We start from the raw sequence: 17,629 nt of genomic DNA on the forward strand, positions 1-17,629 counted from the left end.
TGGTTGCCAGGGCCAACAAAAGGTTAATCCAGCCCTGACTGCCTGAGCACTATTTCAGCCTCACATTTTTGGGTGGAACTCCCACAGTGAGAGCTGCAGAGCACTCCCCCGCAACACACACGCACACACTCGTCCTGGTGTTGGGAGGGGAACAAGAGAAAGGAAAAAAGAAGAGATGAAGAGAAAGGAGGGAGGGACAGGTGGATGGAGGAAAAGGTGAAACACAAAGGACAAACCCTAATGTCCCCATGATTCTAAGGGACAAAATCCCAGGTGCGGAATAAAATTCTGCCTCCTTAAGCTCATGTTTTCCATGCCTAGAATTCAACTCTCACCAGATGGATCAGACTGAACAGGTTTCACACCTCCAGGAGGCTCTTACCTTCTAAACAGGGACGGCTGTTTTCTCGTAAAATCACTACAAGGGAAGGAGAAAACTGGAAAGAGGTTTTTCCTGGCACTCAAGTCCGTGAACCTGAATACTCTCTCAGTCCTCAGACAGAGACCTGGAGAAGGAGACTTGATGAAGCAAAGCCACAGGGGTCTCTGAGGTTTCCCTAGCCCCTGGCCCCTGACTGATGTCAGGATCTCTCTGTGAGGTCACCACCTGCTCACCAATAGTCTTTGACCAATAGTGTGAGGTCCTGCAAAAGGCCTTTGTGATGTCACTGCCACACCTCGCCCTTGCTGTGCCAATGTCCTGCCCCTGGCCAGGCACTTTGGAGCTTTGAGCTACTCCCTGTGGATCACCTCACTCAAGGAGCTTTTCTATAGAGCATCCTCAGATGTCTAAGCACACGAGTGCCATGGCAATGAACTGACACACATGGCACCAAGATGAGATCATTAGTAGACTAACCTATAGGAGAAAGACACCCCAGCATTAGTAGGGGATAAATCCCTACTGAACATGCATTACACCTAGCAGCCCATGCGTGGGGTCGGGCGGGGGCTGCGGAGGGGGGAGACCTGGGAAAGGGATGGATGGAAAATGTCTGTGCAGCCGGGACATGGCCAGGGGGCGAGGGGAGAAGAGCAGGTGACCCCTGAGGAGCGGGGAGAAAAAGGGAGGGCTGAGATCCCCTCGGAATTACCACTGCCCCCTCCGTGGAGAACCCCCTCCTCTCCTGTCCTGCCCCCTTTCTCCCTAGAGAGCAACAAGCAACATCCAGGCTGACACCCCCTTCCCTCAAACCCCTGAGAAGTTCCCTGTTCTCCTCCCCCCATTGTGCCCCATTTTCTCTCCCCTTTGCCAATGGCCAGTTCAGATCTCAGGTTTGGGGTGTTTCCCCCCATTTTCACCTGCAGTGATTTGTCCTTGTGTAGGTGGGAAATGGTTCCCCCGAGTGATTTCTGAACTGGGCAGAGGCTGGGGGGGGCCTGAGACAGGGACACCTCTGGGCTGGGCTGGGGGGGCCACTCTCTGCTGGCAACAGGGCGTGGGAAGGGCCAGGAAGGGGAAGGGGGAGCAAGTGTCCCCCATAGAGAGGGTCCAGCCCCAGGCTGCTACCAGTAGCACATTCCTATCCTGGCCGGGGGGGGGGGGGGGCTTTCTCCAGCTGGGACCTGCCCCCTAGGCAGCCCCAGGCTCTGACCGCACCAGCCCCGCCTGGAGCCCCCAGTGAGTGAGAGACCCCGGAGGGGGAGGGGGAGGGAGCACTTTGCCCTGACAGGAAAGTGACTCTCTCCCTTCAGATCTTGGTGTTTTCCTCTCATGTTATCAAATATGCAGTTTGTGACACAATTTCTTTGCAAATCTCAAAGATTCAAATAAAATAACCTAAACATTTGCCCCACTTCTCTCTAGTTGTCTGTTTCTAATTGAATATGCCCTGAGATTTTCCTGTCTCTAATTATAAAATAAGAAAATCTCAGATTTACACCTTTTCTCAGATTATTGAACACAAAATGTTTGCAAATGTAGCCCTTTTCCTCTTTATTCATTTATCAAGTATTCATGTGAAACACTCAGATTTTACCTCCTATCAACAACTGATATAAAATCCCTCTGATTTTCCACTTTCCTCTCTATAATTTGCAAAATGGATCCAAAATCTCTGATTTCCACCCTTTGTCTTTCATTTCTGAACACTGATCTGAAAGCTTAGGTTTTCCCTCTGTGTCATTATCAAATGTCAATTAACAATCCTCTCAAGTTTTGTGCTGTTCCTTATGTTTCTAAATCCCAAAAACTTCTTCCTTCGGGGGAACCTGTTGCCCTGAGTCGCTCTCCATTCTGGATGTTGCAGGGGATTAAATTTCCCAGTGATTGTCTTTCCCGTCTCCTTTGAGGATCATTTGTTCCCTCTTTTAGCTCTGTTAGATATTTGCCAAAGAAAGAGACCAGCCTGATATTTAATACACATCAAAGCCAGAGGCCTCCCCCTGTTTGGGGATCAGTGGTTCGCAGCTGGTAGTGGGAGAGTTGGCTGGCCCCTTTTCTTTTCTCCAGCTGGCACAGGATGAGGGGGTCACTCTGAGTGCAGCATGTCTTGAGAAGTATCCCAAACCACAAGACAAATGGTCTCCTTGAAGGGTTGCTTCCCACAGTGCTAAGATGTAGCCACCTCTGGCAGGATCCATGGTGGCTACTATTTGCTAGTGACAGGCCACGGAAATTTCTTACCTATTTTGCCCCTCCATGCCAGGCCTTCACAACATACGGCCCACGGGCAACGTGCGGCCCGTGAAGTCTCACTGTGCGTCCAGCAGCCGGGAATCAAAGGGCTCTGGGCTGCCCGTAGCCGCGGGGAATCCAAACCCCTTTAAAGTTCAGCCGCGGCCGGGATTCAAAAGGTTCTGAGCTGCCCGCAGCCACAGGGAGCCCAGAGCTCTTTAAATCTCAGACGCGGCCAGGATTTATAGGGCTCTGGGCAGGTGGGCGGGGAGCTCAGAGCTCTTTAAATCCCAGCCACCAGGGCCTGCTTTAGGCCAATTTAATCAATTCCCTTGAATCGGCCTCGCTCCTAAGAGGACCCCACACCCAAGCCCCAGTACCAGCAAAAGCCAGTGCGCTGTACCAGGGTGGCCCAGTTTCCCCAGGGGGCAATTTAAAAGGCCTGGGCCTCCCAGCAGGGGCTGGAACCCCAGGCCCTTTAAATTGCCACCAGAGCCCTGCTGCTGGAGCCCTGGGGTATGGCTGCGGGGCTCTGGGGGCTATTAAAAAAGTCCAGGACTCCCATTGTTTCCACCTCCCCGGCCCTTTAAATAGCCACTGGAGCCCCGCCACTTCCCCAGGGTTCCCGTGGCTATTTACAGAGCTGAGGTAGTGGAAGCAGGGGCGCCCCGGACCCTTGAAATAGCCCCCAAGCCCCAGGCTGCTGCTGCTACCCTAGTGGGAGAGGGGGGAGGAGGAGGAGGAGAAGGAGGCACTCACCATAGAGGATGGGCTGTACTCCCTGTACCTGCACCCCCTGCCCTGCCTGCAGCCAGCCCGTCCCCAGCCAGCCCCTGCTGCACCCCCTGCCCGCACCAGCCCTGCACCTCCTGCCCTGCTTGCACCAGTTCCAGCCTGCAGCCTGCCCATCTCCAGCCAGCCCCACACCCCCTGCCTTGCCTTCAGCCCTGCACCAACCCATCTCCAGCCAGCCCTGCACTCCATTCCCTGTCTCCAGCCAGCCCCTGCCACACTGCCTGCCCTGCCCGCACCAGCCCTGCACCCCCTGCCCTGTCTCCAGCCAACCCCTGCCATACTGCCTGCCCTGCCCGCACCAGCCCTGCACCCCTGCCTTGTCTCCAGCCAACCCCGTACCCCCTGCCTTGCCTTCAGCCCTGCACCAACCCGTCTCCAGCCAACCCCTGCCGCACCCTGCTGCCTGAAGCCAGCCAGTCCCGCACTCCTTTGTCTCCAGCCCTGCCAACCCATGCCGCACCCTCCCTGTGGCCCTGCCTGAAGCCAGCCAGCCCACCCCACACCTCCTGTCTCCAGCCTGCCCCACACCCTTGCCCAGCCTGCAGCCAGACCCTACCTCTCGCATCCTCCCCCTCCCCCACCTCCAGCCAGCCCCATGTTCACTGGTGCCCTGCAGTTCCGAGGGAAGTAACCCTGCACACCTGCTTCAATGAGATGGGCAGGGAGCAGCTGGGACCCACACATGTGCACCCTAGCACACCCTAAGGGAGAGGCAGAGCTCATTTCTAGTTCAGACCCATCTTTTTTAAAAAGAACTTTTAGGTAGGGTTAACATACATCTGTACTTTCCCGGACATGTCAGGCTTTTTGGTTCTTAAATCGCCATCTGGGAGGAAAATATGGACGTATGGTAACCCTACTGGTACAAAAAATACATACTGTGGCAGAACTTTTTATAGGAAACCGGTTGTTAAGAACTGAAAGGCTTTTTTTTCCCCAATCATCCCTGCGGGGCCCCGCCAAAAATGTTCAAATTGGGCCCCGCACTTCCTAAAGCCGGCCTGCCAGCCACGGCCGGGATTCAAAGGGCTCTGGGCTGCTCGCAGAGATTCCCGGCAGCAGCCGAGGTTTAAAGGTCTCAGGGCTCCCCACCGCCACGGGCAGCCCAGAGCCCTTTGAATCCCGGCAGCAGCTGAGATTTAAAGGGCTCAGGGATCCCTGTGGCTGCAGGCAGCACAGAGCCCTTTGAATCCTGGCGGCAGCTCCAGGGGATGGAGTGAGGCTGGGATTTCAAGGGCTCAGGCTCCCCTCAGCAGCAGGAGCTCTGGGACCTTTAAATCCCTGCCCCATCCCTGAAAATCTCCAGGTTCCCACAGTCGTCAGAGCCCCAGGCCCTTTAATTTGACCCTGAGAGCTCCCAGCCACCTCTTTGGCTGGGAGTCCCTGGTTGATTTAACATCAAGTAACACCTCCCCACCACCAACCTTCCTTTTTGACCCACAGCTGGTTTGGTGAGGCGGCGCTGGGGAAGGAGGGTTTGTTTCTGCAGGGCTGGGCGAGGTGTTTCCGCCAGGCTGGGAGGTCCTGAGTGGGGGGTGTTTCCACAGGGCCGGGGGGTTTCGGTCCTCAGCTGTTTTCTTTGGAGTATTGTGGCCCTCGCTGTTTTACTCAAAGTACTGTACAGGAACTTTTCAGGGGGATTAAGGCAAAATGCCATATTTATTAGTAATACAGGTATCAATTAATACTCTATGATATGCACATGAGATATATATCACAGTCATGCATTCACGCACACACACAGACATAAACACACTCCGTCTTGCTGTTGTTACCAACTAGTTGCTCCCCTTAACTGCACTGGCCAGGTGAGTTAGATGGGGGAGGGGTGGAGCCGGGCTTCTACCGATCCAAATCGATGGTCTGATGGTGACAAGACGAGATCCGGGGTCCTTCTGCAAGACACCTCGCATTTATACCAGCTTCCCTCTTATGCAAATCTAGACCAGATTCAAAATCTGGGTCTGCGTCCGTTGGTCTTTGTGCTGCTTTTCTCTGGGTGTTGTCCCAATGCTGCTCAAAGAGGGTGTTTTCTGAAGAAGGTGCTTGCTTCTAATCCCTGAGGCCATCAATATGTCTGCTCTTCTTTATTGGGCCCACTTGACAAGTTGTATTGTCCTTTGCTCTGGCTCCCATTCCCTCTTCAACTGTTGTAGCTGTCTGGAGGTTGCTGTCTTCCAAGCCTCACTCATTCACAATAGAGCAATTGATTACAGAGTGCGGGGGAAGATCTTATTCTACTTCTAGCAAAAAGGCACATGTTTTCTTTTACTTTAACTATACTATCCTTAGGGGCTATAACATTTGATACAAAGTTTTCTACCAATTTTCTATATAGGGATCTAATACAAAGTTGTATGAATATAGAGAGGCACAATGCCAAGTCATATGAATTACAAAATAACATCATGCCGGATGCAATGTCATAAAGATAAAGATACTTAATACAAAATAACACAATGCAACGTTATAAAGATTTATAGAGATAGTTAATATAGAGATTTCTCTACATCACCGCTTTACGAGTTGTGCAGGCCTGCTGATGGCATTCGCGGGGCTTCTTGCTCGTGTGGATTCTCTGATGCTGAATAAGGTGAGAGCTGCGATTGAAGGTTTTCCCGCACTCACTGCATTCATAGGACCCCTCCTGTGTGTGGATTCTCTGATGCCAAATAAGGTGTGAGCTGTGACTGAAAGTTTTCCCGCACTCAGTGCATTCATAGGATTTCTCCCCTATGTGGATTCTCTAATGCCCAATAAGGTGCGAGCTGCGACTGAAAGTTTTCCCGCACTCATTGCATTCACAGGGCCTCTCCCCTGTGTGCATTCTCTGATGTTGAGAAAGGCCTGATCTGTAAGTGAAGTTTTTCCCACACTCAGCACATGTATTTTTTTTGCTTTTCCCTGCAGATTTCCTGCTCTATTCTGGTTTCCTTAAGGCCCTTCTGAGTTCCCTGACAGGAAATAAATTTATCCATTTTCTCCCCTGGCTGGTTTCCCTGCTCTTTTTCTGGTCTGTGCTGAACCTCACACGTCATTGCATCACCTGCTGTGATAGAGACAGAAACCTCAAACAGGGATGGAAAGGGGAAGGCCAAAACAAAACAAGTGCTGGAGAGAGTTCAAATAGAAATCAGGAACTCAGCTCCCCCCAACAGGAGAGAGGAGGGGATCAATTCAGCCTTCACATCCCATCCAACTTCACAGGGGGAAGGGAGAAAGCTACTGCCCGGTGTCTGCTAGCATCTATAGGAAGCCTTGAGCTATATTTACCCTGTGGATGCGACCCCTGCTACGGACAATAATGAACTGAGAGTTCCCAAGAGCTTTGTAGGGCATCCTAGATGTTTCCTTCAGGCACTTACAGATTCTGAGTTGGTTTAATGTTTCCTCATCTGTGCGGGGAGATCTCAGGATCTCTCTTTCCTCTGAACCCTGGAGCTCTGGAACCCATGGCTCTTCCCCTTGTTCCAGCTGGGAGATCATATCACGTTGGAAAACCAGAAACTCCGCTCAGATGAAAGAAAACAAAGGAGTTCAGTTGATTTCATACAACTTGATCATCAAAAACATTCTATTAATTTATCTTCAGTGCTTAGTTTGACCTAGTGTGCCTGGGGCAGTCCTCACTGAAAATGCCAAGGTCAGAACAGGCTGAAAAAGGGAGAGCAGATGCTCCCCAACCTGGTGGTTAACACTGAAGTTAAACTCACTGACCAGTCACAAACTGTGCTTCTGATCCCACACACTGGTTAACGAGACTCTGAAAAAAGAAATCACACGGCCCCCTTTATTGCATGACAGTTCTCTGACTCCTAATCAGCAACTAGGTCCCATACAGTGAGAGGTTATTTAAAAACTCTGCTCACTGTGATACAGCATGGCCAGAGGGCAGCAGGAGAGTGATCCTAATTCGATCCAGGAAGTGGGTGGGTAGAAGGTTAGCCACATTACCCAGGTTTGGATCTCATCCAAAATACCATGCTTCCAGCCATTACTTTAGCAGTTAAACTAAATGTTTAGAAGAAAGAACATATGAAAGAATGAAGTTAAATTCCATCCTTCCAGACAATTCTTTAGCATCTAAACTAAAGGTTTAAAAGAAAGAAAGACAGAAAGAATTTAAATGGAAAAGCAGTCAGATACATTCCAAAATGGATATATCAGGTTCTTAGCAGTATTGGTGAGTTGCTGGCTTGAAAGTCTGTCTGAAACGCATCCACAGCTTGGATGGGTCATTCAGTCCTTTGTTCCAGGGTTCAGTTTGTAGAGAAGTTGCTGCAGAGGTAGGAAGGGGGATTGAAGACAAGATGGAGATGATGCAGCTGCGCTTTATATTCCTTTTGCCATGTGGCTTGTATTTCCTGTGTCCCAAACACAAGCTTCACAGCACATGGCATGGAAAAGCTTTTTTGGTTTCATTACACAGGCAAACCCCGGCATGTCTTGCTGATTCAATAGCTGTATCCCCTTGGTCCATAGGTTCATTGTACAGCTGATGACCCTCAATGGGCCATCAAACATGCTAGGCAATGTTGATGCCAATACGTCTGGGGGTGTCACCCAGAAAAACTGCACAAGTCTGGAAATACAGATATACCTTACATATCTGTAACTCACAATACAAAGGTGATAGAAACATAGAAACAAAATTATCATACTTGGCAAATCATAACATTTTCACTGACACTTTACATGGCATACCTAGCATGATTCATTGCAATTTTATCAGATTATATTATTTTATTATTAATACCAAAGTGTCTCACAATTTCATGCAGTCTCACACTTGCTAAACTAGTGAATTCCCAGGACCAGTTCCCCAGGTCCTTGAAGATGCCAAACATTGTGCTTATGAGGGATTGAAATACCCACATATCTGCTGGGAACACACACACACACACACTGTGTCAATCTGTACCCCTGTGTTCACTCTTCTAGAAAATTATGATCAATTTTGTACCCAGTATGGCTTGTGAGGTATCATTAGAAAACGCATAACCTACTGAATATTATCCTCCTGTTAAAATGTGTAGTAACACTGTATGTAAAATTGTGAGATTTTACAGTATGATATTACTGAAAAAGTTACAGTTCTGGGGAACACCCACAGACCGGTTCCTCAGAGATAGCAAGGCAAACAGCTGGTCAAACAGCCATTCTCCTGCAGGGGGAAGGTGTGAAGACATTAACGGCTGGTCTACACTACGGGGGGGAAATCGATCTTAGATACGCAAATTCAGCTACGTGAATAACGTAACTGAAGTCGAATATCTAAGATCGGATTACTCACCCATCCTCACCGCGTGGGATCGATGTCCACGGCTCCCCGTGTCAAATCAGCAACTCCGTTGGGGTTGGTGTTGTTCCGGAATCGATATAAGCGCGCTCGGGGATCGATATATGGCGTCTAGATGAGACGCCATATATCGATCCCCGAGCAATCGATTTTAACCTGCCGATACGGTGGGTAGTCTAGATGTAGCCTTACATTCCATCACAGGGACCTATTGAGGCTGTTGTGGAAAACGACCACAGGATTAATATTTGAATCAGCTCAGCCTGAGGCTCTTTTCTTGGTTACAAGCACGCAGGGGGCGACAGCTATTGGAATACTGTTCCCGAGCTAAAAATCACACAAGCCTTTTACAGCTTAAAACCACAAACAATGACACATACGTTGCACGTTAATTTCCTTATTTGGAATATATTGCAAAATATGATGCAGGTCAAAAGCAAGCTGAACAATCAGTTTTCCATATTTGGCCTTTCCTGTTATTTTTATTACACCTGGTGATATGGGAGCAAGACTCTCCATGTCTCAAGAAATGTCACTACCAACCTAGGTCATTTTCACATGCTGGGGTGCAATCCAGATCAGCGAGGAGTTGTGTCATCTGTAATCCTGGGTGAGATTCAGTGTTCTGCTGCTGGAGCTCCCCTGTCTGGATACTCCCAGCCAGCGTTCAAGGACGCACTGAGTGTCTGTATGATAAGTAACCCTGGACTGGCAGCTCTGACTCCAGCCGCCTGCTTGTTACACCCCAAGCACATTCTGGTTTGGGTAGAGAAGGCTCAGGGTTTGAGAGAAGGCTGGGGGCAGGAAGCTTCTGTTCATTATGCTGGACCTAACCCCAGTTTTACTTGAGTAAAGAGGAGATATTTGACATTGTGTGATGCTGCTCCTGTGCTCTGTTCCCAAAGTGTTCTGCAGCAGAGGACGGTCTCTGGTAGTATGTATGTTATTGGCATATTGGGGTGATGCTGAGACAGGACAGCGTACAGATGGCATTGTGGGGGTGGCATGAACCTTCACTCTTCATTTCCCCTTCCAAGAACAGAAGGGACAGGAATCCTTACCCAGCAAGACCATCGTCTCATAGTTCCCCTGCATGACATCTCTGTAGAGGGCTCTCTGAGTGGGGTCCAGCAGAGTCCCCTCTTCCCTGGAGAAATACACAGCCACCTCCTCGAAGGTCACCGGCCCCTGAGAGAGCAGGAGTCCAATACTCAGTACCTGCTGACCCACTCACAACCCCACTATTCACGGAACAGCAGCACCAGGGAAATGGAAGCTCCGGGAGGCACATGTTAACAGAGTCCCACCCCACCTTGCTTACAGCAGCCAGGAGGCATCAGAGGGTAGAAAGAGAGAACCTTTGTAGTGCCCATTAACAAAGGTTTAGAGAAAATAGAGCCAATAAAACTAACGGGATATCCTTATTGGATGAGATCAAAAGTTTGGTTGCAGCTAATAGTATTGATGTAATATACCAAAACTTCCGTAAGAGACATGACTTGATTAGCACAATATTTTTACTAAAAAAAACTAGAATGATACAAAATAAACATGGCATACATTAAATAGATTAAAAACTCTGATAGTAAATGGGGAACCATGATCGAGTGGATTTCTTTCTAGCAGGTTCCTGCAGGGATTGGTTCTTGGCCCTGTGCTGTTTAACATTCTTATCCATGACTTAGAAGAGAGTACAAAATCATCACTGATAAAGTTTACAGTTGCCACAAAGATTGGGGTTGGTGGTAATTAATGAAATGTCAGTAGATTCAGGCTCCATCACTTAGAGTCTGGGAAGTTGTCCCAGACCTGGCTGGAGGGTTATTTCCTGTTCCACAAAGAGGGGAAGTTCCATTCCCAGCTCCTGTGCCTTGAAATTAGGACCTATCTGACACTACACCCCCATATTCATCATAGTGGTATGATTATAATATGATTAGGACATAATTATGATCTATTTTGTAGAAGATGCATCATGTGTGGTGTCACTGGAAAAGTTCTGATTTGCTGAATATGATTATCCCATTTGTGTGCACATATCATGTTCGTATCTGAAGTTATGGATATTGACTCTGTATCTGTATTTCAAATGTGCTTACTCTGGGTAACACCCACAATGAGCCTTTCAGGTACAACAATGAAGAAGCCAGACAGTGCTGATGGCTCAACAAAGACAATGGACTGTGGAAGAGCTTAGCCTTCCTGTGAATGTTTCAGCCAGCCTATGAGTCATGGCTACTATGACTCAGCAGGGCCTGTGACCAGACCACATGACACTAAACTCCATTTTAGTACCTGTATTTTTCCACAAACTGGACTAGGAACTGAGTTTGGAACAAAAGGTTCCCACCATATGGAAAAGCTACATAAGGTGGGGTGTGACATCATCTCTTGGCCTCATTCTCCACACAAGAGAACTTCTGGAAACACCTGAGAAACAAAAACGGATGTGGGGGAAGTGCTGCTCCCAGGATCAAGAGATTTCTAGCTTGTGTATGGAAACTTGGGGGACTGCTTGTACCATCAGTCAGGGTGAGAAATTGCTAATTCAAATTCTATCCATCTAGTATGTTAGGCTTAGTCTGAGTTTTGGTTATTTGCTAAATAATCTGCTTTGATCTGTTTGTTATCACTTATAATCACTTCATCTATCTTTCTGCAGTTAATAAACTTGTTTGATGCTTTATCTTAACCAGCGTATTTTGAGTGAAGTGTCTGGGGAAAATCTCAGCTTGTTGTGCACATCTGTCGCATATCGAGGGGAAGGGGAACTACATTAATGAGCTTGCATTATAGAGATCCCTTTGCAGTATAAGATGGTATCATTCTGGATGTATACTACAGCAAGTGTGCAAGGTTGGGGAGTGGGAAATTGGCTCTTGTCTTCTATCTGTCCTTGAGTGGCTTAGGTAACGCACTCAGGTAGCTTAGTTGGCTGCATGGCGCCACCTGCTGTTGTGTTGGGTGATAACAGGCCCTGGAGAGGCTGGCGAAATCTCCAGCAAAGCAGTGTGAGAAGGGCCAGCCCAGCGTGAGGGTTAGAGGACACAGCAGTTCCCAGAAGCTCCACAAACTGCCTCCTGGGGGTGACAACCCATCACGCCCTACACTACACAAGTCTCAGCAGGTTTGTCACATGCTGTCCCCTCCCTTTCTCCACCCGAGATATTTCCTGCTTCCCACCACCTCTAGCAATTCCCACCCTCTTATGCATTTACTGCTCCTCAACCTCCAAGCAGAGCCCGCCACCCTGATAATCTCTTACCTGAGCCAGCTCCATTGCAGCCATTTCCTTGTCCCTGGGAGGACGAGATGATCTGCAGCGAAACATGGATGTTATTCTCTGGCCTGCAGGGGTGAAAAGGGCAAGGTGTGAGAATTCAGACTAGGCTTTTGTCCATTCCCCAAGCCGATTCCCCCCAGCTTTTCCCCTGCTAATGCACATTCTAGGTTCTAGCACACTGTGAAGCACAGAGTGACCTTATTCCAGTACAGGCCTAGCCCCCTCCCACCAGGGTGTAACCCTCTGACACATGGGGAAACCCTCCCAGTAACAGTCTCTCTCTCAAACGTATCAAGTTTGCGGACAACACCAAGCTGGGAGGGGTTGTAAGTGCTTTGGAGGATTGGTTTAAAATTCAAAATGATCTGGACAAACAGGAGAAATGATCTGAAGTAAATAGGATCAAATTCAGTAGAGACAAGTGCAAAGTACTCCACGTTGGAAGGAACAATCGGAGGCCAGAGAAGAGCAGAAACAAAGGAGTCACTTTGGGGGATTCTCCCTGTCATTGTCCCCAAGGCAGCTGTCTCAGGTTTACAAAGGTGTTTCCTGTTCCAGCCTTTATACAGTCTCTCCTGGGAGTGCCCCTTTCATGGACTGGGCCTAGTTTTAGTTTTTGGTAGTTAACAATCTTGGTTTATTGTTCATCTAACCAGTATGTGTGGATTGAAGTGTGTTGGAAACTCTGTTTGGGATAACAAGTTGGTGCATGTCATTTTCCGCTGATGAAAAGACAGACTTCATATGAGCTTGGGTCGTTCAGTAGCGTGCTGGACAGTGCAAGATGCACATTTCTGGGGGAAAGTTGGGCACTTGAGAATTTGCTGGTTTTCTCCTGAGGTGTAATTCATGAGTGGCTGTCTAGCAGCACTCAATACTGTGTAGCTGGGAGTGAATTACATGCTGGAGACTGTGTGTTAATTGGCCAAGAGGGGCTGTTCTCGCAGGAAAACAGTGGAAAAGGCACTCCATGCTGGAGGACTGAGGGGACAGCTATTTAACAGTCCAGATTGTACTCTGGGTAACATCACAGACACTCATTATGACAGAGCCTCTTACAACACAGAGAAAGTAAATCCATGTCCCAGAAATCGAAGACTCCAGACAGAGGGCAAGTGTCCCTGGCACTGCTTCTTGCTGACAGAGACGTTCAGAGACAGTGCGAGAATCCTGGGGAAGCTGGGAACAGGAAGCATGGGCTGGCGGGGTTCGGTGGAGAAAGGGAACAGGAAGGGCAGGGATATTACTGAATCCAGGATCTCAGCAGTACTAGATGACAGGATAGCACATAGTGCAGCCCATTGGAAAACACAATCCCAACTATACATACAAAATGATGGGGTCTAAATTGGGTGTTTCCACTCAAGAGATGGATCTTGGAGTCACTGTGGATAGTTCTCTGAAAACATCCACTCAATGTGCAGCAGCAGTGAAAAAAAGTGAACAATGTAGGAAATAATTAAGAAAGTGATAGATATGACAGAATATCTCATAGATCATATTTGTAAAAACAGCAAATAAATCCATGATACACCCACATCTTGAATACTGCATGCACATGTCACCCCATCTCAAAAATAGATATATTGGAATTGGAAAAGGTTCAGAAAAGGGCAACAAAAATGATTAGGGGTATGGGACAGTTATGCCAGACCTAACCCTCAGTTTCACTTGAGCAAACAGGAGATATCTGACACTGTGCAATACGGCTCCTGTGCTCTGTTCCCAAAGTGATCTGCAGCAGAGGAGGGTCTCTGGTATTATGTGTGTCACTGGCCTATTGGGGTGATGCTGAAACAGGACAGGGTACAGATGGCATTGTGGGGGTGGCGTGAACCTTCACTCTTCATTTCCCCTTCCAAGAACAGAAGGGACAGGAACCCTTACCCAGCGAGGTCACAGTCTCATAGTTCTCCTGCATGACATCCCAGTAGAGGGCTCTCTGAGTGGGGTCCAGCAGAGCCCACTCTTCCCTGGTGAAATACATAGCCATCTCCTTGAAGGTCACCAGCCCCTGAAAGAGTAAGAGTCCAACACTAAGGACTTGCTGCCCCACTCACAGCCCCACTATTTGTGGCAGAGAAGAGTGAATCAAATGGAAGCTCTGGGTGGATCATAGTCAGGAGAGTCCCACCTCGACCTGGCTCAGAGTATCCAGCAAATGCCAGGGTGAGGGGATGAAGAGAGAGCCCCTTATCTCTCCCAGCATATCCATCACCCCCCTACTAGCCACTGACTGATACAGGAGATGGAGCCCCTAGCAGGGTCCAGGGAGTGCTCGCTGGTAGGATGCCCAACACCCTCCTCATTGTGAGGAGCGGGATATGAAGGGAGAGGCAGCTCCAATAAGCCTGACTCATGGGTGTCCCCTTTATATCTCACAGCAGCTGATGGTTAATGAGGTCAGGCTCCAGCACTAGGAGTCTGGTCAGTTTGACTAGCTCCATGTAGGTGGGTTATTTTCTCTCTTCACAAATTAGGGCATTTCCACCTCCAAACCTCCTGGGTCTGTTCCTAGAATCTAGGCCACTTAGTAAATAACTCCCAGAAGGTCTGCCACACCCTGGCCTCCTCCTTCCCCCGCGCTGTGAATTTCCTGCCCCGCTCCAACCTCCAAACCAGACTCTGCAAAGCTTCCCACCTCTGGTGTATTTGCTCTCCCTTTCCTCCAGCAGGAACCCACCAGCAATCCCCCGATAATCTCTACCTGGACTGACTCCACTGCAGCCATTTCTCTTCCCTGTCCCACGCCAGGCTGGGATGAGCTGCAGCAAAACATTCTGCAGCCTGTCTGGGGGAGAAGGGCAGTTGTGGGCGTTTCAGAACCGGTTTTAGTTAATTTCACATCACAATTCCCCCAGGCCCTTTCCCTGCAGACAGACACCCTAGATTCTGTCATGCTGGGAAATGCTCAATCTGTTTATTACAATTTAAACCTGGCCCCTCCTGCCAGGCTAAGTCCACAGACACATTTTTAACCTCCCTTCTCTCTCCCCTCACCCCTTCTCTGAACACAAGGCTAGAAAAGAGCAGAACCAAAGGAGTCACTGTGGGGGATTCCCTCAGACACTAACCCCACGGCAGCCACACCCCAGCAGGGGGAATATGGAGTCAGGAACTGGCTTTTGCTCTGTCTGATCCTTGTTTTGTTCACTGGAAAGTGGTTCTGCCCCAGGATGCAGCAATACATGTGTCTGGGTGGACTAGAGAGCTGGAAATCTCTCCCCCTCATTCATTTCTCCCACTGCCCTTTTCAGTCTCTCCTTCCCCTGTCCTCTCTCCCTGCCCCTCTGGCTGGGACAGTCCCATTCCTGGGGGCTTTGCTCTCCCATGGCTGGATTTCCTCCTGGCAACCGCTAATGGGAGGAGAAATGAGGTGGTGTTGTTTGTGCAGAGTCACTTTCTTGCCAGACCCTAGGGCATTCCCTGAGGTCTTTCAGTTACCTGGAGATTCTGGCTCAGAATTTAGTAGTAACAGGGCCCAGGACTGCCCTAGGGGGCTAGGACCAGCTGCAGAAAGTCATCCCCTGGGCCGAGTAGAGAAGAAACTTTAATTAAGGTCACTTCCCAGCACAGAGCCCCACTGGGGGAGCAGCAGCTGCCAAGCCTGGTCTTTCAGATCACAATGGAGGCTGCAGCATCTGACCCAGGAAGCTGAACCCCAATATCCTGAGCAGAGAGGGACAGAGTGTATGAGCAGCTTCCCTTCTTTAGCTCTCTGGGGAGAGCAGCTAATGGGAGCCCCTCCTCACAGGGAGAATGGCTGATCTCATTTGACCCACTGTCCATCTGGAATCACTCCTTGTCTTTCCATACAGTGACTCTGGATTAACAACGGTCTCAGTGACACCGGATTTCAGAAAGAATGAGTTCAGAACGCTGTGGAAAAGACCATCGTGTGGCAGTGCTGACTCCCTTCCCACCTCCCTCACCCCCGCAGAGCTAGGACAAGGACTGGGGGCAAAAATTTTCCAAACGGAACCGAAAGTTCCTGCAGTTTTCAAAAGAGGAGAAAAGTAAATTCTGTGATTTCACACTAACAGTGTTTGCTAAGTGGACAGAAAGTTATCACAGTGACAGGGCACGTGACTGGGGAATGGACTTGGTGACCTGGTGACTAGGAGCCAGAACTCTGGTACAAGTTGACCAGAGAGAAGGATCATGGTTAGCAGCAGTCCCCAGACACCCCCTAGTACCCAGAGCCCAGTTCCCCCAGCCAGGGGCCCCAGACACCCCCCAGTCAGGATCCCATCAGATATTCCCTGGGACGCAGCTCCCAGAGTCCCTGGCCAGGGACCCCAGATACCCCTCAAAGCCCCACCGGCCAGAGAACACCCACCACACCATGACTACCAGGTTGGGAATCCCAAGGGGTTCCCCCCACCAAGAGCCCCCAGCAGCCAGGGACCCCCTCAAGGGACCCCCCCCAATGGGAACTCAGTCCCTCACTGCCTGCCTAGGAACTTCCCCACCCTCCAGAACGATTTACCCTGACATTTGCCTGGGACCCCCTCCTCTGCCCAGTGTGACCCCCTGATGCTTTACAGTGCGACCCATCACTCTGCTTCCCTGGCATGCCCTCACCTAGTGCCAGGGATCCCCTCCCCCAGCTCTGTGCACTGGGCATGGCAACAAAACCAGGAACCAGCAAGGGAAGCACAGACAGAGCCCCAGGCACAGAACCAGGCTCCCTCTAACCCTCTGTCCCGCCTCCCCAAGAGACACCCACCCCCACTGTTCTGCAGCCACCAGGCCCCCAGCGATACCCACCTCCAGGACCCATAGTTTCAGGGATGGGCACATCAGAACCACCACCCCCGAAAACTCCAAACCTCCACAACCCACCAACCTGACTAGGGTACCCCCTGCCCAGCCACCCAGAGGCCTCCCCCTACCACAATGCCCCTTCAGCTGCAATCTCCCCACACAGACACCTTCCCTGCCCCTGCAAGTGTTACCTCACAGAGTGGGAGAAGTGGCTAGAAAGTTAACACCACCTCCTGCTGGCCAATCACACAGGCAGAGGGAGCCTGGGGAGTGCTTCTTTAACAGGAGAATGGAAGGCCTGGAGGGCAAGAAAGGTCCACGGGCTGTCACTAGCAAATAATGGCCACCATGGATCCACCCCAGAGGCGGCTGCATCTTAGCACATTGGGAAACAACCCATCATATTCAATTAGAAATAAAACAACTAGATAGAAGAGGGGCAAATGTTTGGGGTATTTTATATCAATCTTTGAGACACGCAGAGAGAACCCTGTCACAAAGGACATTTGATAACATGAGAGAAAACCACCAAGTTCGGAGGGGATTTGATGTTGCTATTAAATAACTAGTGGAAAAGGGGGACTGTTGGACTGGATTTTATATGACTGTCCAATACATAAACAGAATGTGATGGTCCCCTCCAGCCACGGGGCAACCATTCACGTGAGCAGCTCAGAGCCCTTTGAGGAGCTGATTTAAGGGCGGGGGGGGGGAGCTGGAAGGCTCCCTGGACAATAGAAGGGGGCCGCAGGGGGATTGGGAAATGGGGTCTGGGCAGTCTCCATGGGGGATGTGCTCCTCCCTTCCCTTCCCTGCCCTGGCAGAGAACGGGAACCTCATCCCATCCCACTCCAGTGGAAGCCATGTT

At 49.8% G+C, this 17,629-nt stretch overlaps 1 protein-coding gene across 1 annotated transcript in view; it reads right to left on the minus strand.

Moving 5' to 3' along the window:
• Window positions 1–6,194: 6,194 nt before the first annotated feature.
• Window positions 6,195–17,629, minus strand: part of LOC127052588 (zinc finger protein 560-like) — a 374,863-nt gene continuing 363,428 nt past the window's right edge. Inside the window, exons 3-7 of the mRNA XM_050956431.1 lie at window positions 13,882–14,008; window positions 11,977–12,059; window positions 9,773–9,899; window positions 6,778–6,924; window positions 6,195–6,461 (exon numbers count right to left, since the gene is read on the minus strand). Of these exons, the coding sequence (XP_050812388.1) occupies window positions 6,289–6,461; window positions 6,778–6,924; window positions 9,773–9,899; window positions 11,977–12,059; window positions 13,882–14,008 (657 nt within the window). The 3' untranslated portion in view covers window positions 6,195–6,288. The remainder of the gene's footprint in view (window positions 6,462–6,777; window positions 6,925–9,772; window positions 9,900–11,976; window positions 12,060–13,881; window positions 14,009–17,629) is intronic.

This window comes from Gopherus flavomarginatus, chromosome 5 (assembly GCF_025201925.1).
Source record: "Gopherus flavomarginatus isolate rGopFla2 chromosome 5, rGopFla2.mat.asm, whole genome shotgun sequence".
Classification (NCBI taxonomy): domain Eukaryota; kingdom Metazoa; phylum Chordata; order Testudines; family Testudinidae; genus Gopherus; species Gopherus flavomarginatus.